Source organism: Chenopodium album, chromosome 5 (genome assembly GCF_948465745.1).
Source record: "Chenopodium album chromosome 5, dcCheAlbu1.1, whole genome shotgun sequence".
NCBI lineage: Eukaryota > Viridiplantae > Streptophyta > Magnoliopsida > Caryophyllales > Amaranthaceae > Chenopodium > Chenopodium album.
The window spans coordinates 59,586,486-59,612,002 of record NC_137838.1 but is presented as its reverse complement, the minus strand read 5'-3'; the positions used below and the strand labels follow the sequence as shown (position 1 = coordinate 59,612,002).

The 25,517-nt window shown below is 33.9% G+C and overlaps 2 protein-coding genes and 1 pseudogene across 11 annotated transcripts in view; 1 reads left to right on the top strand and 2 right to left on the bottom strand.

Annotated features, from left to right (window-relative positions):
* The first annotated feature begins 6,069 nt into the window (after positions 1-6,069).
* Positions 6,070-7,718, top strand: LOC145630792 (uncharacterized). Its single transcript, XM_081682954.1, has 2 exons — positions 6,070-6,832; positions 7,258-7,718. The coding sequence occupies exons 1-2, from the start codon at positions 6,316-6,318 to the stop codon at positions 7,527-7,529; spliced, it is 789 nt and encodes a 262-aa protein (XP_081539080.1). The 5' UTR covers positions 6,070-6,315; the 3' UTR covers positions 7,530-7,718.
* Positions 7,719-8,776: 1,058 nt separating this feature from the next.
* LOC145632135 (uncharacterized) overlaps positions 8,777-25,517 on the bottom strand; it is a 28,048-nt gene continuing 11,307 nt past the window's right edge. For 4 of the 10 annotated variants that reach the window (XM_081684425.1, XM_081684428.1, XM_081684429.1 and 1 more), the window contains 4 exons: positions 17,392-17,517; positions 17,153-17,233; positions 13,749-13,874; positions 8,777-9,408 (listed from right to left, as the gene is read on the bottom strand). In XM_081684425.1, the coding sequence (XP_081540551.1) occupies positions 9,337-9,408; positions 13,749-13,874; positions 17,153-17,233; positions 17,392-17,517 (405 nt within the window). In that variant the 3' untranslated portion in view covers positions 8,777-9,336. Of the gene's footprint in view, positions 9,409-13,748; positions 13,875-14,106; positions 14,269-17,152; positions 17,234-17,352; positions 17,518-25,517 lie in introns of those variants that run through there. The other 6 variants (XM_081684427.1, XM_081684426.1, XR_014112503.1 and 3 more) reach the window with 6 other exon arrangements.
* LOC145633540 (small nucleolar RNA R71) lies at positions 22,897-22,997 on the bottom strand (annotated as a pseudogene).

The window sequence follows — 25,517 nt, the reverse complement described above, 5'->3', positions numbered from 1 at the left end:
ATCCCCGTGAGCACGATCAGGTTACTCATTTTAAGTAATAAATTGTGTTACTCAAGTGGCATTCCTATAACTATTTGCCGTGACATTCACGCTAGATCAATCCTAAATTGATGGAGCTCCACCTCCCTCACCTTCATATCCAAAACCACAACCACATTCACTCCATTTTTTCCCTCTTTCTTCCTCCTCTTTACACCATTTTCAATTTCACTCTCGGTACATCATTGAAGTAGCTCGAGCTTTACTCTCTCTTGCGCCGCTATTTTCACAGTTGTCTTTCCGGCGGCTTCACCACCGAATTAAACGAAAATCTTAAGAAAAATGGAGGAAATAATGACATGGTTAACCCGAAAAGTTATGAGTGTTGTCCTCCTCCATTGAAGCCGATTGCAAAGTTCGATTTCTCCATTGAAGTCTCTTCGTTTCTCCATTGAAGACTTTGAAAATTTAGATTTTTCTCCATTAAAGCCTCTTCGTCAATATTGTTTTCTTCACTTTTACATAGCCTAACAAATTTACCCGACTTTACGTAGGAAAATGACAAACGTATCCTTTGAGTAACTTGGATGTTCTCCTATCACCATAAGTAGAGGCGGACCTACATAGTTACAAGGGGTAGTACTTGCTAGTCCTGGAATTTTTTTTTAAACATTATTAATCAAAGAGAACTTTTTTTTTTTTTTTTTTTTTTGGGGGAATAACAGGTCTCTTGGGATGGCATAGAAAAATAATACTTATCTGCGTTGCTCTCCTTATAAATCAAAAGAGAGCCGTTATGTATAAAAATAGGTTTCTTAGGGTTTATTTATTTATTTTTATTTTTGTACTTTTTCTTTTAACTTTTTTTTTTGGATTTTTTGACTTTTACCACAAAAAAAAAAAAAAAAAAATCACAAAATTGTTTTTTACTACCAAGAATTTTAAAAGTTTTATTTGACCACCAAAAAAAAATTCTAAAAATTGTTTTTTACCACTAACCGTCAAGAAAACCGTTAAATTTAACAGTTTAAAAAATTTTCTTCGGTTTTCGTGCGCAAAACTTGTTGTTCATAGGTATAGAGGGCATTTTGGCCCTATGGATCCAATTTGAGGTCAAAATTGACAAAAAATGATCAGAAATGCCTTATTTTGAGTGTCACCCAAATCGAGATATTTTTAAACACGCAAAAGGAAGCATTTCCAATCATTTTTTGTCAATTCTGACCTCAAATTGGATCTATAGGACCAAAATGCCCCCCAAAACCCCTAAATACCATCAGTTTGGCACGAAAATCGAAGAATTTAAAAAATTCCGTTAGATTTTTGACGGCATGTGGTAAAAAACAATTTTTAATTTTTTTTTGGTGGTAAAATAAAACTTTTAAAATATTTGGTAGTAAAAAATACTTTTGTGATTTTTTTTGTGGTAAAAGTCAAAAAATCTTTTTTTTTAAAAAAATATTTTTTTTTCTTCTACTTGTATGTTTTGATGTGTGCATAATTATATGTATTCATCCATTTTTTTTCCCAAAAGTCTCTCATTTAATTATTTAAGTAGTAGAATCTATGTTCTAAAAAAAAGTAGTAGAATCTATTATTTAAAAAAAATTAATTTAAATTTATGTTCAAACTTTAATTATGTTCTATCTAAATATCGTACATGATACCAATTAAATATAAAGATAAAAATTGAAAATGAGTAATAATATCTTTTTTATTTATTACTCTTTATATTAGATGAAAATTTTTCCATTTTAATTGTACTTTTCAATGCACATGTTTGATAAGTAATATATATTCTATTTAATTTAATGAGTAATAATTTCTTTTTATTTATTGTATATCGGTATAAATTACCATATAGTTTTTAACCTTATGAATAGTAGATGCGGAGTAAATACAAAAGTAATAATTTATCGAATATATGGAGTACAATTTAATTTGATCATTGTACTATATTGATAACTGAATATAAATTATTCTATACTAGTTTTGTGCCCCGTGTGATGCCTAGGTTATTTATTGAATTTTAAGATAAATTTTTAATCTATATGTCAAATTTTAAAATATATCATTGATACAAAATTAGTTAGGAATTGATGTGCTTTTGTGACGATTTGCTATCTAGTAGACATGTAATGACTAATAATAATGTTGGTGGAAATATTCGATTTAATACATTAAAAAAAAAATTAACAAACAAAAATAAAAAAATAAAAAAATAAATGTTTAAAGCCCGTTGGGTTGACCCGAACCCAAAACTTTAGACAAGGATTGAACATTTCCTGACTCGTAACCTGAAGTGATGACCCAATCTAAGATGACTCATGACCTGACCCTAATTGATAGGTCTACATAGTAATTAATAAAATTCTTTTGGATTGTGAAGTATATTACTTTAACCGGTTATTATATATTATAAATGAACGTTTTATGCTTTAAACTACTCCCTTTGCGCTAAAAAAAATTATGATATAAAAAATAAATTTTATAATAATTTTTGGGAATTATAATCTAATACGAAGTAATTTTTTTAAATAAAATTATAATTCAATTTGTACATCTGAAATATTAATATTTTATCAAAAATAAAACTCTAAACTAAAAAATTTATCTAAAATTTTATCCAAATAGGATTCTAAACTATATATTTTTTAAAATCTTATGAAGTCTGTTTAAGGGTCTGGTCTCTTCACATTATTTTCAGTTCAGTTCAATTCAGCTCCAATAAGTTAAGTTAAGTTCAGTTCAGTTCATAATTTCCTTCTCTCATAATCAGTTCAGGTCAACTCCAATAAGTTTAGTTCAGTTCAATTCAATTTAGTACAGCTCGATCAGCTCAGTTCAATTCAATTCAGTCAATCAGAACAGACCCTAAATCTATCTAACGTGGCGCGACACTTGGTGAAAAGTTGAAACGCCAAGTGTTGCTGCCTCGTGACCTGGCTAAAATTTAGGTTTATATATTACTCCCTCCGTTTTTAAATACTTGCTCCACTTTTCATTTGCGACCGTTTTTAAATACTTGCTCCATTTCCTTATTTGGAAAAGTTTTACAATATTTAATCAATTTCTCTCACCTAGTGGTCCCAACATATATTCTCTATCCTCCAATTCTCTCCACTACTTTTGCTTTCTATAATTTTTTATTCTTCCACCAACCCCACTACCTCTATATTTTATTACTTTCTCTAATTTTTCCTAAAACTACGCGCATTGAGAAATGGAGCAAGTATTTAAAAACGGAGGGAGTAGTTATATGATATGATTTGTAAAATAAATATCTATCCACCAAAATAAATGTTAAAAATTTAAAAGCTAATTATCAACTCTTTTTTTTTTTTTAATTATTTTTTTTTCCTTATTGTTCAATGCTACCCCTCGTTAGAAATTCTAGATCCGCCACTACCCATAAATTTGAGAAAACAACAATTTTTTAGCCGAAAACAACCGGCACACAATACCCCACAAAAGTATATACTTTCTCCGTTAACTATTATTTGCAACAAAGGGGGTGTTTGCGGACTCCTAGACAAAATTTGTTTGTGAGAGTAAAATGGAGAGAGAAAAAGTTGGGTGCATGTGATGAGGAGAGAGATAGAGAGAAATGATTACCTAAAAAGGAAAAAAAACATTTGTTGCACATAATAGTTAGCATCCATTTATAGTATATGTTGCAAATAAACGTTAACGGAGGTAGTATAAATACTCGTAATACCTAAACTTAATGAAATCTCTTAGGAATTACTCCGTATGTTGTAGCTCCACGCCTCCACTCATTACTCCTTAATAGTTGCTTCTTACTAATTATTTATTAGCCTACTCTAGTGTTAGTCAAATGTTTAATAGTCTAATACAATGATTCAATAATAAACCAAAAAATATAAAGGAGAAAAAAAAAAAAGTACATTTGGCATCAAATACACGACGAACTACAGTACATTTTATCAATAACTAGGGCTGAGCAAAAGTACCCGAAAAACCGAAAACCCGAAAAACCGATCCGTAACCGTTCCGAAAATTAGGGTACCCGATCCGATAACCATAACGGTTCGGGTACCCGTTCCGATAATTTGTTATCGGGTATGGTTATGGGTATCATTATAAAATTAACGGTTACCCGATCCGATCCGATAAGCATTTTTTTTGCTTTTTTTTCCCTACTTAAATCTATTAATATAAATCTAAACTTTTACTTTACTTCATAATCACTTTATAATATCAATGATTAGTAATATTATTAATAATTTGGTCAAGATCATATGGTATTGTTGTTAATTAGTTGTAAATTATATCATAATAACTACATAATTAAGTTTAATCATAATTATTGGATATCTTATTGGGTACCCGATAACCGATCCGAAATTCCGGGTACCCGAAGTCCGAGTACCCGAACTTATCGGTTCCGGTTATGGGTATCACTTTTAGTGATTTTGGTTATCGGGTACCCGAACCGTTAGTACTAACGGTACGGGTACCCGTCCCATGCTCACCCCTATCAATAACTGTACATGTTGAAATGCATGTGACAAATCCTTCCATGAGTTCCATCCAATATTATTTGACAAAATTCTCTAAACATGGGACACTCCTCTTTCACGGGCCTTCTATTATGTAATTATTGCACACCCATTAATTTAACTCACTAACTACCAAATAACACTGTTGAGATCCATCTAAATTTTAACATAACAAAATCTCACAATTAAGTGTTTTGTACAATATCACTATTCAATTTAAGTTAACAATGGCTAGTTTTTTGACTTGAGCGATAGTCTGAATTATTTCAAGAAAACCTGGCCAACACAAAATATACTCCCTCCTCCTACAATTATGTGTAACAGAGGAATATTTTATCTCACAAATAATACCCCTTTGTTGCACATAATTGTGGGCGGAGGAAGTATGTAATTTTGATTTGAAAGCAGTTTAAAATATTAATGTTTAAACCATATTAGTTGTTAATGTTATACTCAATTTGTATTTAAATAAGTAAATCGCTTTGACTTATTGCACTATTCATCAAAATCACTTTAACTAATATTTGTAATTTATACACAAATAAATATAGTATTGTGGGTACTTGTTGGAATCGTCTCAATAAATTCTTTTATTAATATTTCAATGTTATAGTTTTTATTTATTGATAACTAGTTTTGTGCCCGTGCGATGCCCGGGTTGTTTATTGAATTTTAAGATTAATTTTTAATCTATATGTCAAATTTTAAAACATATCATTGATACAAATTTAGTTAGGAAATTATGTGTTTTAATTTTGTGACAATTTAAACTATGTAGTATGCATGTAATGACTAATAATAATAATATTGGTGAAAACATTTCTTGACCCGTAACCTGAAATAATGACCCTGTCCGAAATGACTCGTGATTCGACCCGATTGACGGGTAGGTTTACACACAGTAATAAAATTATATTAGATTTTGAAGTAATATTATTTTAATTGATTAGAATATATTATAAATAATAGATTTGGTACATTTTAAACTAATTCCTTCGCTCCAAAATTCTAAATAAAATTCTATGATAATTTATGAGAGTTATAATGTAATTATTTTTTGAATAAAATTATAATTCAATTTGTAAATATTGGTACTTTATCGAAAATAAAACTCTAAATTAACAATTTTATCTTAAAATTCTATCCAAATTTGATTGAAAATAGAATTCTAAACGAACTTTTTTATCCTATAAATTGAATTATGTATACCTCTATCCTACATGGAGCGACACTTGGCGAAAAGTTAGAATGTCAAGTGTTGTTGTCTCGTCGCCTAACTAAAAGTTTAGCTTTATATAATAGTTATATGATATGATTAAAGATATTATTAGTCAAACTTTTGCATCAACATACGCATACAAAAAAAGGTTTTGCTTATTCAAATATGAAATGAGTATATAATATAATCATGTTTATTTTAAATCTTACTAAACATGTAAAAATCTTTGTAACCAGTTTAGAGTGAATTTAACAAATTTCCACATAAATCCGAAAAAAAAAACCCAAAAACGAACCGGACAAAGTATATGGAGACTGTTTTCATTCAGTATTGACAGAAGCCCCCCTTTCTCCTGCTAAGAATTTATGTCATTTAAACCGCCCTTTGTCTTTGCTCACCCAAAACCCAACTATAACTCAACCACATATCTCACTCTTACTCTCTCCATCCTCCACAATGGGGTGCACATGTTGACAATACTAATGTGCTAGAGGCCTCTATCGTAGACTCAGAGCGCGCAGCGCGCAGTTGTCAGAGAAACACCGATCCCAAAGCCTGAAAAACCCGAAAACAAGGAGACCATACTAACAGTAGATGGGGGTGTGTTCGAGCAGGCCGAAAAGAGGGAACTATGCATGGGAGAGTGATCCAAGAATGTTTATACATAAAATGAGGCTACTGCAGCAGGAGATCAATGCAATATTGAAGCAGAGGGAGGAGGAGACCGAGGTTTACGAGAAGGAACTGATGGTGTTTGCGTTCAGGGAAGCGGAGTGGAAGAAAGAGCGAAAGAAGCTCAAGGAAGAGGTGAAGGGGCTAAAGAAGAGCTTAGAAGAGCGCGAAGAGAGGATCAGACAGATGGAGGAGGAGGCCGAGGGGGGTATTGTAATTGCAAGAAAGAGCGAAATTTCATCTGATGGAGTGTCAACAGATTGCCGTAATAATAGTAGTAGTATTGCTGCTGCTGCTGCGGCTGCTGCTACGAGCTTGTCGTTGATGGAACAGATGAGAGAAGAAAGAGCAAGAAGAGATGAAGCTGTTGAAAAATGGAAGATGTTGTATCTTGCTATTAAGCATGAGCTTGATGATCTGATTCAAAAGACACATGAAGGTACACTTTTTGCCTTAATTAAGCATTCTTTCTCATCATATTCTGTGAAATTCAGCAGCTTAGTTAATGTTGGCTTCATGAAAACAGAATTAGTAGTAATAAATTAGCCTGATTTGTGACAAAAATATGAGCCCTCTCAATCATTATCTATTTATTATATACCCGATTATGATGAGATTTGATTTCGGGTTTTGAGTACCAACTCGCAAGGCTTTACCAATAACATCCAATGCAATGATAAAATTGATAATTGTTTCAATGAGTTGTTCTGTTTACATGATAAATATAAAGATCATGTCCAACTCTAAACTTCAATTTAACCTGTTACAATTTATTTTGAAAATAAGAAGTTACAATTTTACCTGTTACAATTTATTTTGGTTTTATCAGACTAGTAAATTGACAGTTATTAAATTGTGAAGCAGGGACACTAAACTGGAGAGCAGACGAAGAAGAATTGATGGAAGATCTTCAACGGGAGTTAAAGGCGAGGGACGAAACAATTCAAGTGTTAAAGGCACAATTAGCTTCAATGGAAGATGAAGATTATAAGAGGAAAAGGGAAGTGGACATCCTGAGACAAAGTTTAAGAATAATGAGCACTAATAGTAATAACAAGGTAGCAAATTCTTCTGCTCGTGTCAACAACCTCTCTAAGCCCTCAATTCGCTTTGCTAAGCTTGCATTTGTAAACTAGAACATTATATGAATTTTGGAATGGAATGTCTTAGATTCTATCCAATCAAAGCGATAATGTTTCTGTTAATACTAAACTTTACTCATTTTTCGGTTTTTTCATCTGTAAATCTTTGTTGCTGTTTGCTTAGCTAGCTTTCAAACTCCTGAATTCAAATAAAAAGTACAGTATCTAGAAAATTAATGGTCAGAGTGGTGTAATACGAAAGTCAAAATGGTGCAACTATTTCTAAACAAAGTACTTGAAGTTTCAAGTATCCATACTCATGCTGCCATGTTAGATTATCGATGAATAATATACGCCGGTACTTAAGATAAATTGAAGAGTCGAGTGAAATCAATGAATAATTTGCATTCCCTCATTTCCAAGAGAGAAATTCTAAGAAAATGAAAATAAAAGTGGGAAGGAACAGGGTGATAGATTTGCTTAATCAGAAGTCAAGAATAAAATAATGTGACAAGACAGATATAAAGTACAAGGCCTTTAAAAAAGAGATTAATATGAGAAACACCTGTTTTTGGGCTTAACCATTGCCAGATGGACATTCACTCAGGTTATATGAACACAAGGTTGCGCAGCTCAGAAAACCACTGAAGCAATGCAGTGCCGAAAGCAACTCTGATCTATCTTACCCTATATTATGCTGTTTGAATTTATTTACTAATCTATTTGTGTCGCTTACTTTTTTTGTTACTACTATTATTGGAGGGAGATTACTAAATGACAAACAACTTACTGTCAAGGTGATATTCACTTTTAGACTGTGTTGCTCGGACTTGGTCGGTTATCCATATCTGACACGGTGTCGTATGTGCTTATAAGTGTCCAACTTGGCTATTTTGTGATGTAGGTGAAAAAAAATATGAAGGGTCAAATGTCCTACCCATGTCTGAATGCCAAGGATCCATAGAGGTACTTAAGGTAGTGAAGAATTCGAGTAACATATTTTTGGGATGAGTGAAATAGAATGGTTTGGTTAGATTACTGAATTAAATACATCAAGAAAAGAGGATTACTGAATGAAAGTAGTGTTCAAACTTCAAAGAATAGTAGCCACATTCCTTCTAAAAGCAGTTGCTTAAACTATTTTTCTTACAAGTGTGGCATATCATCTGAGCAGCAATTTATATTCAGAACATAGACCGACAGCAGAAGGATAAAATACGTCATAATAAGCAATATACAAGGACAGACACCTCGAAAGAAGTTGGCTCAAAGAGTCGAGAGCAGAGACATAGACTGTTGCATAATTATTTCACAACAAAAGAAGTCACTTATATTTCTTAAAGATACATGATATTTACTACGTGCAATTGATATATACAAATATCTTAAGTTAAATAAATATACATCAAGTAGTATATTTACAGAGCAGACATGAGGAGGATGATACTAAATGTCAAATGCTCGAGAAAGTTGAGATGCAAGACAAAGGAGGAACAACATCCACACTCAAATCGTAAGAAAACAGTTCAAGTGAAAAATCATTTACTGGGTAGCCACTGAACAGGACCACATTCTGATAGTTGGATAGCCAAGAACCATGTACAGCCGAACAGCACATATACAGAACTTCTATTTGTTGTTCTATATAATCGCATAGATATGACCCCTCTTGCTCTTGCTGCTCTGGTGTATTTTAGAATAAATTCTAAATACCAATATTCTAGATAGCAAAGTGGAAAAACCAATGTCAATTTATGAGGTTCCTGCAGACACCATAGTTTTGGAGTATTTGATACAATGATTCATGAAAGTAGGCTAATTTGAAACTTGACAGTTACCAACCATCAAACAATGTGCTGTTTCAGCTGACAGATAAATCATCTCCTTTCTTCTTCACAGGCACAGTAGCAGTCTGATAATTTGACTTCACACTCTGTCACATATAAGGAATTAAACAGCAGCATTATATTTCACAACCGTTACCATCACAGCAAAAATGATCAAAAGACCAAAAAATAATGATCCAATATGGATCCCACTATTGGCCATGATCCTGGGAGGCTTTTAATAACTCATAAAAAAATCCTGGTCTAATAAGCAATGAATGGGAGCAGGCAGGGAGGATATTTCTCAAAGAATAAAATTTGAGAAAAGAGCATCACAATAGTCCATATCTGAGGACTAAAAGGAACACAGGTAAAAATAGCTCGCATGGGTTTATTAAACCCTAAAATCTAAACTATCTAATAGATACCATAAAATCATCCAAGTACCATATTAAAATAGAATAGTATTGTACTCAATCTATTCTTTTGTGTTTAACACAATTGTAGGTATCTCAATTAAAAAAAAAATTCATATAAAAAGAGATTGCATGTAAATGTAAGAAAAGATGGGTGGTTGTAAGAAAAAGTGAATAAAAGATTGTGTGGAAAGGTTTAAGTATTGTGTAATAAGAGGAAAAAGATGGAAAATGAGGCATGCCTAAAATAGTACGAAGTATAAAACAATGTGAGTAGAGAAAGAAAGGGACAAAAATGAAAGCGAGTAGAACAAAATAGTAATAGATGGAGGGATTTATTTTTATTTGATTATTCAAACATGCAAAAATAAGATCAAGATCGATTATAGTTGTACTGGTTCATGCTATTAAATCATCAATGATGGATTAGATAGAAAGAAATGGAATAACGGAATAATTGCCTCCCTTTTAATCTTTCTAATTCTAACAAATTCCTCTTATAAGCCTCAATTTCACTTAATACGAACCTTACCGACACATTTAAGCTACATTCCCCAAATACTCTTCCCACATAACTATATCGAGCATAGGCCATCCTCAAACTACGGTTGGGTGGGGAAAGTTGATGCATTACAGTGCTCGTTCATATATGAATTTCTTACCTCCATTTCAAGATTTTTACTAACTCCGTCAATCCCAAGCCTAGATAAAGGAGGGGGGTTATGGTAGGCCAGTGATAGCCAGTGTAAAACTTTGTCACATCGCTTGACTTGCGCCACAATGATTGAGAGTAGTACTAGGATGCGTGACCTCATGGGAAGTTCTCATGTTGGTTTATGTAGACAACCCCACTTATGGAATTAAGGCATGGATTAAGGCATTTAAGAAGAAGAAGACGTGTTTTACAACTTCAAGGTTTTATGACTTCAAGTTTTTACATTTTTTTTATTTTTTATTTGAAAGAAAGGTTTTACAGGAAAAGAAAGTCCCTAGTACCACTATTAGTGCACCATATCTCTAAGTAAATATTTTAGCTGATGGTAATTTCGAACCATGGATAGCCTCTAGTATTAATGGGCTTGTGCTACCAAAGCTGATCTATTGACAATTTCCTCATATCTTTAGCTCACACGAATTACCTTTCAATAAATAAATTTAATCTTTTCATTCCACTTAAGTGGAAGTTCATTGGTTACACTTGAAGGGAATTTGTTAGGTAAAATATTGAATTGAGCTTTTTGTAGCAGTATATAAACATTTTCGCTGGCCTTGTGCCACCCATTTGTTGGCGATTTCCAAAAAAATTTGGTTTATAGCCAAATTTTAGCCTTCTTATGGACGTAGCTCTTAGAGTTAATAGGGTTAAGGGAATTCCTTAAGCTTTTTGCCAAGGAGGAGCTTGGATCATATTCGAAAATGCAATACAAGCAATGTTAATCATTGTCATAACTGTGACAGGAAAGTAGTAGTCTATAGTCATACAATTAGGACTGTTAACAGCCATTTCACATAAAAGTATAAAACATGGGTGGAAGCCACAATTGACAGGATACAAAATTTAGTACTCGAGTAATCTAGCTGGATTGGATAATGATAAAGATAAAAGGGAGTGATTCAAAAGTCTGTGTGTTTGGGGGGGGGGGGGGGCTTTTTGCGTTCCACCTTTTATGTTTATCCAGGATTTTCTCTTTATGGACAACTCGTTTCATGGCCCTGTCTATGAATGATTTGATTTACAATCAAGCAATGTCTTAAATTTGTTTCTACTTCTGATTTTGCACATTATTTTAGTCATGAAGGTAAAATAATTTCCTTATACTAAAGAATTTTAACAAGTCAATCAACACTTAACCATATCCATAACAAAAAATTCAGGCTTATATAATTTTGGCTTGATAATTGCATATATTTTCAGAAAGTATTTTAATTTTGGCTTATTAACACACAAATCAAGGACCAATTGCATTCTACATAGTTACAAACACGAATACATGTATTTCTATCATGCAATTAAGATTTATCTAAGGTAGGGCCAAAAGAATAAAACTATATGATGCATGTTTGTACTTACATCCAAGTACTGCCTTTCATCTTTCAATCTGATTACGAAAAAAAGAACTTCTTTTATCTTAAAAGTACTGACTGCTTAAACTTTATTTTTATGAATATTACAGGTTACTTGCATTTAACAAATCAGAATGATTCTTATATTTATATAAAACATAATGAAAGACATCCTTTATTATCATGTAACAGGTTTCACCAAGGTCAACTCCTGATTATATCATTCCCTATAAATACGATTAGCTAGGTTGATATCTATCAAGTATAAACCTTTACTCTTCCAAAGAAAAAAAAAAAAAAAAAATCAGCATCAACAATAGCTATACATGTTTTAGCTTTCAGCTAAGGTTTTATCTTTATTCTAGCTCTTCTGCCATGAACAATCAAAACCTCTAAGCAATTAACACATTACATCCCGTCAAAAAAAAAAAAAAAAAAAAAAAAAAAGAAGACCAAACAAACACACACACACACACATTACACACACCAAACATAACCTTGCTTTCAATTGAACTCACACAAGTGACACAACTTGAGTATAGATCAGTGGCGATTCCAGTATGGGTTCAGTGGCAGCTGAACCCATACTGGATCCGAAAAAAATCGTTATAGGTTTTTTGTACAGAAAAAAAGGTTAAATATAAAACAGTGTAAATTATATCTGTATATGCACAACAGCCTAGTGGTTGAGGTCTTAACTTTTTAGACAAAGGCACTGGGTTCGAAACCCATTAAATGCTGAAGTACTCCTTTTTTTTCCTTTGTTCTTATTTTATTACTTTATCCCCCAAATCCCAATGCTACGTATATACTAGCCTTTTTTTTCTTCTTTTTTGACAAGATACTACTCCTAGCTTATTTCTCTCTCCTCACTCTCATTCTCATACAAGAAGATTTGATTATTTCTCTCTCCTCACTCTCATCCAAGAAGGTTTAATTTGAAATTTTTGAAGTTTTAAAATTGTTAGTTAAGCTTGTAAAAATGTTGATATTGAAGACTTGAGGTTGTAGATCGAATTGTTGAGTGAAGTTTTCATATACCAATATTGTTGATTGAAGTTGTGAAATCATTGATTGAAATTGTTAATATATTTATTGATTAAAGTAGTTAATTTGTTGATTGAAGTTGTAAAATTGTTAATACTTCATATTAAATTATTTAATGGATAGTGTGTAAATGACGTGAAAAAGTAAATGTCAATATTGATATATTTTGGGCTTTTTATAGTTTGGAGATGAAAGGTTTAGAGTTTTTTTTTTTTTTGGAAAAATCGTGAGTCAAAATCATAAAATTGTACGCTTATTCCTCCCCAAATTAAATTCAAATTGATAGTTTGGAGGTTACGGAAATGCGCATGTTAAGGTGGATGTGTGGAAACACTTTAAGAGATAGAATCAGAAATGAGGTTATTCGCAAGAAAGTAGGTGTGGCGGGCATTGTAGATAAACTAAGGGAAAATCGTCTGCGTTGGTTTGGACATGTAAGACGGAGACCCGAGGGTGCACCGGTGCGAAGAGTGGAAGAGTGGGACCATGGAGGGATTAAACGAGGAAGAGGGAGACCAAAGATGACTTGGTTGGAAGGAGTGAGGAAGGATATGAAGTGCATGGATTTACGTGAGGATGAAGTTTTGGATCGTAAGGGATGGAGGAGAAAGATTTATGTTGATGACTACACGGAATAATCAAATTTGGTTCATGTTAGCCGACCCCACTTTTGGGATTAAGGCTTTGATTGATTGATTGATATCTCCACCTTAAAATGAACCTCAAACACTTCAAATTGAAATGTATTATGCACACCCGAATTATCAATTTATAATTTTATTTGAATTATGATGATACTTGATTTTACTGTATACGATTGGAAATTTCGAACCCATAACAGCAAAGTCCTGGAATCGCCACTGGTATAGATCCATAGTAGACTAATCTACAACAATTAAAGTGCTCAGCAAAGAAACTACCTCCAGCAATGAGATATAGTAGAAATCCTCCATATGTTGCATCAATGCGCTTCCATCTCTAATGGCCCGGAATAAATTTATCTCCGTCTGCAGTATCCTGTCCACTAATTCTCTCTCACCTTTCATCTGCATAATATGCAAAAAAATAAATAAAGGGAATAAAAGAAATTGATCAATATACAAACAAAAGAATATTGGGTTAAGATGGATTTTGTAATTTTGTTTTCTCAAGCAGGTTTTATTAGTTCCATTAAAGTGTGTGCATATAAGCTAATAGTACCACTTCACCACACACACAATAACAGCAATCAATATATACTGTAAAAAATAAAAAAAATAAAAGAATTAAATGCTATACAAATCAGAGATATGTTTACTAAATTGCTGAAGCAGAATACTAGTAAATTAAATACTAGTTTCAGATTCCATGTTTCTAACATAAATGGTACTTGGCAAGTTGGCAATCTGCTTGTGCTGATCCACATAAATCGTACCAACTATCTGAGATGTACCTAAAATACTGGACAAATGTTCACAATCTAAAGTCAGCAATGAAGAATGGTTTTAAAGTTAATACACATAGAATCCAGTTGTAAAGAATACTGGGCATATACTGGCATACACAAAAGCAATGCAAAAAATTGAGTGCAGTAAATAATAGTTTGCAGAACCAAAACAGCTGATTCTAACTTTGGTAATTTCCTACTCTAGTTACAAGTGTTCTGATTATAATTACTAAAAACAAAAGATGCCACAAGACTGGTACAGAATTTGTGGAATGACCTAAGCAAGCGTCTGGACTCTGGAGCAATCACTGGCATTCATTGTCATGTTATGTTAGACGCATTTTTTTCAGAAAAAAACATTAATGTTTAGGTATGTATTTTTGAGAAATATTGAACTGCATAAACATAATCATATACTAAGATCTCCCATGTATCAACTAATGCCATGTTTGGATAGCAGTTATGGTGGAAAGGGGAAGGGTAAGTGAGATGAAGGAAGGGAAGGGGAGAATTTGCATTTTTACTTACAAACCTTTCCAATAATATTAGGATATGGTTAATAAAAAACACAAAAGGAATATTGATCCTTCAGATTTCTTCCCTAATCTCTCCCCATTCCATAGCCAAAAAGCAAATACAATAGAGCCCTAAGTCTCCCTGATTTTCCTTTCCCTGTCCTCCAAATTCCTTCTCATTGCCTTTATAGGATGCTTAAAAAGTTTCAAGAAGCTCTTTAAACTATTGCTTCATCTCCCAACCATTCTCAAGAACCGAGAGCCATTTGGGTGCTGGAGAATGGACGAAAAGATAGATCAGTTAAAAATAAAAAATAAAATAAAAAAGTTGCCCATTGGGCTTGCTTCTGAATTTGATTCCTCTTGTGTAATAACTCCAGCTTATTTCAATTCCATGCCAGATTGCCAGAGGAAATGGAGATTGTACCCATAATACAACCTTGTCATATGTAGGCTAAAGGGCTAATAACAAATTGTTATCTCATTAATATTGTAGAGTAGGCTAAAGGGCTACCTGAAGTCTGATCTGATCTTGTCATTTGTTTGTTTCATCCCTGAGATATTACTAACATGAAACTAGGAAATAGACCAAGCTTTGCATCCAATATCCAACCAAGACCCCACCTTAATCTGTCAGTTGTTGGGTGACACCTTAACTTTTATGACTATCGCAAGATGACAGTTTTTGTTAGTTTCCACCTGTGACCTGATGCTTCAAAGGGGGGAAATGAGAGTAGCACTGCAGACCTGGGAATCAATCTAGATCCAGCATCTAATGAATTATTAAAGGGAGCAGTTTAGCTTCTATAAAACTTCATATTCACCATATATTTGCAAAGAAAGGATGGTGGATGCACCCTAAACTTTAATAGGCGTTTACAACTTTCCTCTTTTATCCTTTAACTTCAAATTTCTTTTTTCATTTTTTATTTTTTTTTATAGAGCTTTTAGTAACTTTACTACTCAAATTCTGATTTCTGCATTTATCATCATTCTTATGAAAAATAGTACCATATATATTTCAACATATTTTATGAAGTATATAACACCAAAGATTCGAATATGTACTATCTCCATTCCTATTTGTTTTCGACATTTACTATTCTGACAAGAATTTAGGCAATTGGCCTGGAGAGAATGTAGTTGACGTGGTGAATGGATAGGAAAAAAAAGGTGGGTGGATGAAAAGAGAGAGTGAATGAAAAAGTGCAAAAAGAAGGTAGTAAATGGGTTTGCAAAAAACAGATTAAGCAAAAGCGTAAAGAGCTTTAAGGAACAGACTAATGGGGAAAATGTTAAGAAAATTTAGGAATGGTGGTAATGGGAACATTGAGAGTGTCACATAAGACTAAGACTCACCACTCACATGCCAAAATGTGACCACGTTGTTTCAAATGGGTTGTTTTGTAAAGTATTTTAAATCGACAAACCAAAAATAATCTGGTTCATGTGTATTAAAAATAAAAATAGAAAGACCTCATCAAAGTCAAACATTCCAACCCCAATATGCCCTCGATTGAATATTACATTCCGTATTTCACTTTAAAGTTAATTACTAAACAGAGGTACACGACCTAAGCCTCTTATAGTCTACTCTAATAGCATATAATTATTATCCATCTTAAATGACTTTATTAAAATCAAATTTGCATCATGGCATGTTCTGTGATTGACACATCACTTCCTTTCCTGCAGCACTGCGATTGCTACATAAACCTTATCTTTTAACCATCCTAAACGCTTTTAAAGAGCATCAGGAAAATATGGGACATGTAGTGTTTTTGGGAAATAAAATGTTGTAGGTATTAATTTTAAATAAATAGATAAAGAGTTTAAAAAGCTTTTCTAGAGATGAATACGGAGTAACATGGAGTATATCAAGATAAACCAAAAAGTTTTCCATAAATGAATAACATGAATTATATCACAGTGTCCAAGTATAAATTTTTCTACATACGTTGAAGATTTACAATATTCATACCATTGATTGCTCAAATTAAAAATAAGATTCATAATTCATATACTTATGCAATCTACAGAATTTTAGGGGATTAAGAAGAGGATAATTATATCATGAAAATTTTAGGTGCACCTGAGGTTTTTTTTTTTTTTTTCCCCCCCTTACTAATTCGATAACTTTTACTCATCAGGCCTTTTTTACCCTCATGTTAGATCTCCAAATGAGCGAAAATTGGGCAAATGAACAAAAAATACCTTCAGTTTCACACTTAAGCCTAATTCTAAATTAAGTATGATTATTCTACAATTTATTACAGTATAACCCCATGCATTGAACTTTTTATTAATCTGGTAAATACAAATAAACAAACAAAATTTGAAAAAGTAAAACATAAGTAAAGGCGAGAGATAAAACAGAACATACAAATTCACTGACTAAAACATCAGGTGTTGCTTCCCCAATCACATCCCCTTGATAGCCATCTCCAGAAAGCTTGACATGTTCCTGAAATGTTGCATACATATGAACAATCATATAACCAATAATGATGCCTGAATGCTAGCAGTCATATTTTACACGTAAATTGGTGTTAAGTATGTAAAAGGAAAGCATCTCCTGCTTACAAAAAAAATCTGTAGAACTTAAACAGTATATGAACGTACTGGAGCATTCTCCTGATTTCCAGCAGTCAAATATATAGGCTGAGCCACATGACAATAACCCATCAAGCGAGGGACAGTTGGTATAATGTCTCTGTGGTTCACCACCCTCCAGCTGTCTTTCACTCTCTACAAAGATAATGTCAACAATGTACAAGAAAACATCAGTCGGAATTCAGATGGCAGCAGACTAACAATTAATAATGTAAAACTCTAAACATATATTGTTTATAGTATTGAAAAAACTTGTATGAATTGTATTCACTTTTTTCTTTTTTTTAATTTGAGGGAGAGAAATTATATCCAGCTGAAGTCAATGTTTTGTTAGCAGACACCAGGAGTTTCAGAGTAGAGAAAAGGAACAGACTGGAAAATGAGAGGATGCTGCTAACTAATAATCACCATGAATTCATTATCAGCAAGTAATAATAAGATACATCGGACTGCTTGAATTAGTTAATAGGCTAGTTATGCGTAACATACAATGCTTTTATAGTGCAAGATAGAGATATTTAAAGTCTGAACTTCTATCCAGCCAAATTGATACCGTTAAAAACATATTAAATGTCCTCGTTATAGGCCACATCAAGTTAGTAGTCTATTTAAGCACTTCGCTAAAACAAATAAGAATATTAGAAATCATCCTTAATAATTTATACAAATGTTGACAACAAGCCCCTAGTTAAGATACTAAGAATCAAATCATCATTTATAATACTCTAAAACCTGTGTCGTATAAAAGTGGAACAGAAGGGTAAAATTTTTGCTTAAAACAGATATTCATGATAAAGTTTATGTTATGAAGCTTGCTTTTATCCTTTTGGGACTAAGGCTTTGTTGTTGTTGTTGTGGAGCTTGCTTTTATTCCATAGTGATATAATGACCTCCGTGCAGCTTAGTGTCCTTTGATAATGTTGAGTTTTGAAATGTTATAAACATGTATTAGCAAATACTACAGAAAGGTTGGACCTCTTTAATGATTGACTTTGAGAATATGAAAAAAATAACTAAACAATAAAATAGTAATTTGATTTTCCTGCTTTTGTGAGGAAACATAATAACACATGGTAGGTTTTTCCTTGCACCTTTTGCTCATATGTTATACTTATTGAAATTATAATTTTTGTCATCTTTGTAACTAATTTAGAGATCTATTCCCCGGATTGCATTACATGTTAGAATTGGGGTACTTAGTCAATGGTCATAGAATTTTCTTATTTTTTGTTAGTTATCTTACAAATAACAAAAGGATGGTTCCACAAATCACACAAAGTGACTACAAAGCTCATTTCAGTCTCACTATCACTCTCTTACCTCGAATAACTTCAATTTTTATACATTATTATGTGTGCCTCGTAATACATTTGCGGTTCATTGTTTTACTCCTTTTGCAAGTTTTTCATGAGTTTTGTTATGATTGAATGTGGAATGTTGGATATGAAGGCTTCGATGAGTCTGTTTTATTGAAGTGGTTGGTTTTGATTTGCCGTTTGTTCTAGCTTAAGTTTGCCTACTTTAGATTGGTGTTTGGTCTTTTTCCTGATTTTATGGCCTACTTAGCCTAAAATTATTGCATTATGATGCATATTACCTCACTTCTCACCCTTATACATGTGCATTAGAGAAATAATTTTTCCGCATGGCTTGGTTAATTAAGATGCTTTGGTTAATTTAGTTGCCTTGTGTGAGTTGATTTGATCTAGTTGATTGTTTGATTTGATGATATTGATGAGTTTGATTGGTTGATGATTTGATGAATTATGCTCCCTTTTAATCCAAACCCTAAAAATTTAAATTGCTTCCTTCAAAATCTAAAGCCCTATACAAATAATAAAATCTAAACAGATTTACCTTTTCATGTAGTTTTTGTTAGTGTAGTTCTTTGTTTTAATTGCTCCCCTATGATGATATTAATGAATGGATGATTAGATTTAATTTTATTCCTTAACTATGAAAGTTTGAGAATGGATGGTGTCTTTGGCTGAGCTTAGAAGCTAATTTATTGTAGCTAGTAAGGGAAAACCTCTTAGAAAATGCATAATTTTGGGTTGGAGTATTGGGATAGGATGGTGTAGCTTTCTCTAGTGATGTGCCAACGTCTACTGATTGAGGCCTCGCCTCTGCACATTCATGCGTGGTTTATTATTTCTCATTGAAGCCATCTACATCAAGAACTCGCATTGTTTGTTCTTGAGAAAGTGCCTCAAACAGTGATTGAGGAAAATTTTCATTTTATCTTCATAGGAGTTGGTTTTCTTTGTTGTATATAAGACTGTTGTTTAGTTTGGCATTGTTACCCCCCATTTGCAACCTTTTGCCTTCTTCATATATGCATTACAAGCCAAAGTGTTAGGATCCAACCTTTCTTTCTATGTATTAGGTTCCCTTCTAATGCTTTCTTAGAGTTTACTTTAAGTTTTCTAGGCTTTAGAAGCATTTATTATATTACTTTCGTTATAGTGTTTACTAGGGATTCTATGTAAATGCTAACTAAAGCTCTTTAGAAGGTGAATGATTGAATGAAATAAAAAAGGTGTTAGAATTTTATAGATATTGTGTCTTACTTACTTAGCTTTCTTCCCCACTAACTTGATGCACTAAGAAAACATGGTTCGGACTCGCTTGTACCTGCTTTGAATTATCGACTGTCACAAGCCCCGACCACCCGCACTCCGTCGCGAATGGACGCTAGCGCCCTTTAGATTTAATTGCTCACTTGTGTTTCTTTACGCTCACAAGCCCCATTTCCACACAAGGCTTGCGTCCTTGCCTTTTCCCAGACCGTGACAGTTGGTATCAGAAGTCCAAACCTAGTCGTTAGACACCCGTGTAGGCACCAAAGGAGGGCTACACCAGGATGAATTTAGAAGAATGACTTGCTTGGCTCAAGGCAGATCGATGGTCCTAACTTGAAGTAATTATGCTCAAGCAGCCGAACAAATTGTGAATTTGATAAAGGACCGAGTTGCGCATCGCGAGCAATTTGCTCAAGAACAAGCCGATGAAGCACTAAAAAAAAAAGTTATACCCTAATGTGCATTGCAGGCAAAGACGATAGTGGTATTGGAGCTGCGCTAGAGATGGTAAAAAAGTTGATAACTTCCACTTTGACATGGAGCAGTATTTTTGCATATGTTAATTGGGTGACGACCACAAGGTAGATACTGCAATCATGTAATTGTTCGAAGATGCTAGGTTTAGGTGGCGCACCAAGCACGTAGACATCGATGCAGGAAGAGTTAAGATACATACATGGGCAAAGTTCAGAACTCAAAGAACAATTTCCTAACAACACAAACTTTGATGCTAAGAAGAAGTTGCAAGAGTGCCTAGTATTTATTTGTCCACTTATCATGGCATTTTTAACACGATTTTGTAGTCTTTTCCCATACTTTAATCCCTTTCTAACTCCTTTTGTTTATAATTATAGCTTTTGGTATTTTCGTCCCTCTTTGTGTGTTTTCTCATGTTTTGTAGGTGCCTTTGACAAATTGAGGATTAAGCCAAGGCAATAAAGAACCTTAGTGCAAACAATGAACAACAAGAGCGGGCATGCAACCCCCAAGGAGAGGACGCTCCTCCTTCCTGGCATCGAAGAATTTAGAGATGAGCGGGCACACTGTACGAGGAGCGCGCGCTCCTCTCCAGTTCTTCAACTTCTGCCTTGTTGTGCCTTGCTGTGCTATTGAGGAGCGGGCGCGCAAATTATCCTGGAGTGGGCGCTCCTACATTCTGAAACCTGTTTTTTTGACAGATTTTACAATGTAATTCCTGGGAATATAAATACCCCCTCGGCTTCATTTTTTGGGATCTTCTTCCCTTTTAGACTTCTTAGGCCCTTAATTTCTTATAAATCTATTTAATTAGCTTAGTTTCTATCAAAACTCAACCATTGTAATCTCTTTCCTCTATCTCTTACTCTTTATTTTCTGTTTTTATTTGGTCATTAATTGGTCAGAGATGTTAATTTCTTCTCTAATCTTGATTATTTGTTGTTGCATGTTCAATCTACTTTGTTCTTAGTACTTCTCTCAAATTGTTAAATTAATGTTGAATTTAGACATTGTTATTAGTAAGTAGTTTCTTAGCTAGAGGTTGGGTGAAGACTGAACCAATCTATGGGTTGATTGATATTTGTTCTTGCATGTTCACTTCGGGTTGTTGATTGATTATTAAAGAATCGTGTAATTGGATGGCCACTTATTGATCATGTTTTCACTTCTGTGCTTGCATTGAAAGATGAGGACTAGTTGTGACCCTTTTCTTATATGATTGTACCGAATTTCTATCTTCATTACGGCTCCTTGCTTAGATGATATTGTAGTCTTAGTTGCAAAATTTAGGTGAGAAATCCCAAATTACTTATGCCTTATTGCTTTCTCAAACCGCTCGAAATACAAACCCCAGTAAGTAGTCTACTTCCCATAGTTGAATCTTGGTTAGCCTATCATGTTAGTTGAGTTTGGCTTAGGAATGCTTAGTATTGTAGCTTCGGAAGAAGACAATGTTGAGTGCCCTTTTGTATCACCCATTGTGTTCATGTTTGCCTATTGTATTGATCTATTGGTTTAGTTGGTGTCAATTCTTAATCCCCCCCTAGTTTTGAAAACCCCAATATATGACCGAACTAGATTACAATCGTTTCATATTCTTGGTGTACTCATACTCATTCCCTCTAGATACGATCCTTTACTTACCCTAGACTTGTCTTAGGTTGGTTTTGGTAGAAATAGTGTTTGACTTTAGGGTGTTTGTCTAATGACCGATTACACTCCGTCCAAACGGCGTCGTTGTCGGGGAATGGCGTTGAGCATTGAGTTACTTATGGAATATGTGAGACTAGTTCATTTTTATAGCTTAATATTTCTTTATTATTTGACTAACCTACTAATCTCCTATCTAATTCTCTTTGTTTTATGCCCAAACGCAGCTATAGAGCCCTACCTCTTATGCCCTTGAATCCTGAGCTCGAAAGGGTTGTAACGGCAAATGGAAGAGAAAAGAGGGAGAGCACATATATTGCTACTTCAAGTGACATCAAGTAATCATTGAATCCGGTAAGCATTCTAGTTCTAGTGACTTTAGTAGAGACACCACTCCGCTAGGATCACCAAAGGCTAATTTTCCAACTTCTTCACCTCTCCATCAATTTCAAATGGCTCTTCTAAATAAAACCTTGAGACAGTTTGATGTTCCTCCACCTTATAAAGAAGTAAGTGGGATTGCTACTCCCACCAACGAAGCAAATAATTTTGAGATAAGACCCGCCCTTATCACCTTAATAGAGGGTCACCAATTCTCCGAGGCAAAACATGAGGATCCCATTGCGCATCTCAAGCAATTCACACGATATTGTAGCACCGTAAAGGTAAATGGCATTTTGTTGAGCATGTTCAAGTTTTCTCTTACGGGCAAGGCAAGTCATTGGCTTGATAGGTTGCCTCCCAAGTCATCAAACACATGGAATGAGGTAGGAGGTTCATCCCTCTTTGGAAAACGGCGCAATTAAGGTTTAAAATATCAAACTTCCAACAAGATCCCAACGAGCCTCTTTATGATGCTTAGGAGAGATTTAAGAACTACCAACAACAATGCCCACACCATGGCATGGAGAATTGGTTTTTACTCCATGGGTTCTCTAGGGGTCTCTTGAGAGTAGATCGCATATTGTTGGATGGGACATTGGGATGACCAATCATGAACAAGCCGCTAACAGAAGCGCTCGAAATCATAGTGGATGTAGTTCAAAACTACATCAATTGGATTCCAAACGAGAAAGCATTTCTAAGAAGGGAGGAAGGTATAAGGTAAAGGCTATTAAATGATTAATTCAAAATTAGATGCTTTGTCTTCTAAGTTTGATCAATTGCAATCCTCTTCCCTTTCCACTTCCTACGTCAAAATTCACATGTATCTGGTTCATCTAATGAAAATGTTTTAATACAAATGATGTCTTGTGAAACGGTAGAGGTGATGATCATGTGACTTTCGAGTATTATTTACCAAATGATTCATGCTTCCCCTCTCCTCCTTAGGAACAAGTTAATGCAATCCATAATGGTCAAACCAATCCTAAATATGACCCTTATTTTTAATCAGGGATGGAAACATCACCAAAACTTTGGTTGGAAAGAGTGTTGAACCTAAGGAAATGGTCAAGGTCAATACAGTGACTAAAGGAATGTTTAAAATAACAACTAAGGAAATTATAAAAACCAAGGTTGGTAACTATGTGTCAAATAACCGAGCAAACCATCAAAATGACAATAGGTACCATAAAAAAGGGTCAATATTCTTCTAACAATAACCCACCCGATTGTAATGGAGGAAATAGACCAACCCTTGCTCCTATCCCTCAACCACCTCTCCAAATTCAAGATCCCCCTCTTAAGTCGAGTCTAGAAACCACCATGGAAAAATTTGTTAACACGCAAACAAAGAAAACCAATGACTTAAAGGAGAGTATCAAGCAAACGCTAACCCATAACAAGATGCAAGAAACCCAATTAACTCAAGTAGTTAGTGCGCTTAAGAGTAACACTTCTAGCACTTATTTGCCTAGACAAGCTATTGGTCATAGAGAACATTGTAATGCAATTATGACTAGATGTGGGACTACCATAGAAGAGACTCCACCCATGAGTTTGCAAAGAGAGAATGAGAGTGAGGAGATTAAGGAAGAGAAACAATGTGAGGTGTCCAAGTCAAGTGAGAATGAAATGGTTGTCATGAGTGAGTCCACCACGTTGAGCTTAACTGAAAATTGTAGTGCAAATATCAAGAACCACTCACCCACTAAACTAAAAGACCCCAAAAGTTTCTCTATTCCTTGCCTTATAAAGAACATTTCTTTTGAAAATGCACTATGTGATCTAGGAGCTAGTGTGAGTTTGATGCCTCTTTTGGTTTATGAGAAGCTTGGCATAGGTGGTTTGGTGGCATAGGTGGTTTGGTACCCACCAATGTCAACTCTTCAACTTGCTAATTGATCTACCAAATTTGCTAACGGTAATGTTTAAGATGTCCCACTTAAGGTGGGCAATGAAGATGCCCACACCCCTATCATCCTAGGCCAACCTTTTTTGGCAACGGGTGGTACCATTATAGATGTAATGGAAGGAAAGCTCACATTAAATGTGAATGATGATGAATTTTGCCTTACCATTGACCCCACCCCCCATGAAAGATTGCATGACCTTAGATGCTCTTAGTGATAATGATTTGCATGACTTGAGAATGCTTTGTGCCACTAACCCGCTTTTTGATGTTCATGAGCTATGTATGAAAAAGCGCGCCTTAGGCGCTAATGCGATAGGCGTTTGGGGGTAGGCGCTTAATTAATGCTTGGGGAGACGTTTTGAATGAAGCGCAAGTAGGCGCATCGAAGCGCGTGAAGCGCAGTAGGCGCAGAAGCGTGCTTTTGTGCGCTTTAATAAAAAATTCCTTTTTTCAGTTTTTTTATCTTGTTAAATGTGTTGTGGTCCACACCATATAATATCCTTAATACTAAAAAAAAAGACAGAGTATAAAAAAAGGGAAAAAAGAAGAAAAAGAAAGAAGAGTAGAAGAAGAGATGCTTCAGCCAGCCCTAGTTGTTTCGACTTTCGACAAATTGAATCTCGAAGAAAACCCATCAGCCATCTTCAGGTACGTATTCATCACTTTATTTTTCCTTCTCTTCTTTGTCTTTCCAATTTTTTCCTTTCTTTTATTCATTTTTCTTTCATTTTTTCTGGGTTATGGTTGAAATCTTCTCCATCTCTCTGAGTTTATTTTTTTTATTTTTTTTATTATTGAAGAACTCCATCTCTCATAGTTTTTAGAGGGATGAGAACCATATCCTTTTATAATACTGTTATTATCTTTAAAGTTCGCATGCAAATAAAATGTACAATTAATGAAAATATCAACCATTTTTATTAATTATATAATCTATTTTTTAAAAGGCTGACATCACCACTAACCAAAACCCAAAACATTTAAATAAAAATACTTTATTAATTATATAATCTATTTCATTTATTTATTTAGCCTTTTTTTATTATATATTGACAGATGCGCATCGTTTCAGATGATGATACAAGATTACAAGATGACAGATTGACATATCCTTTTGAATTTATTATAAT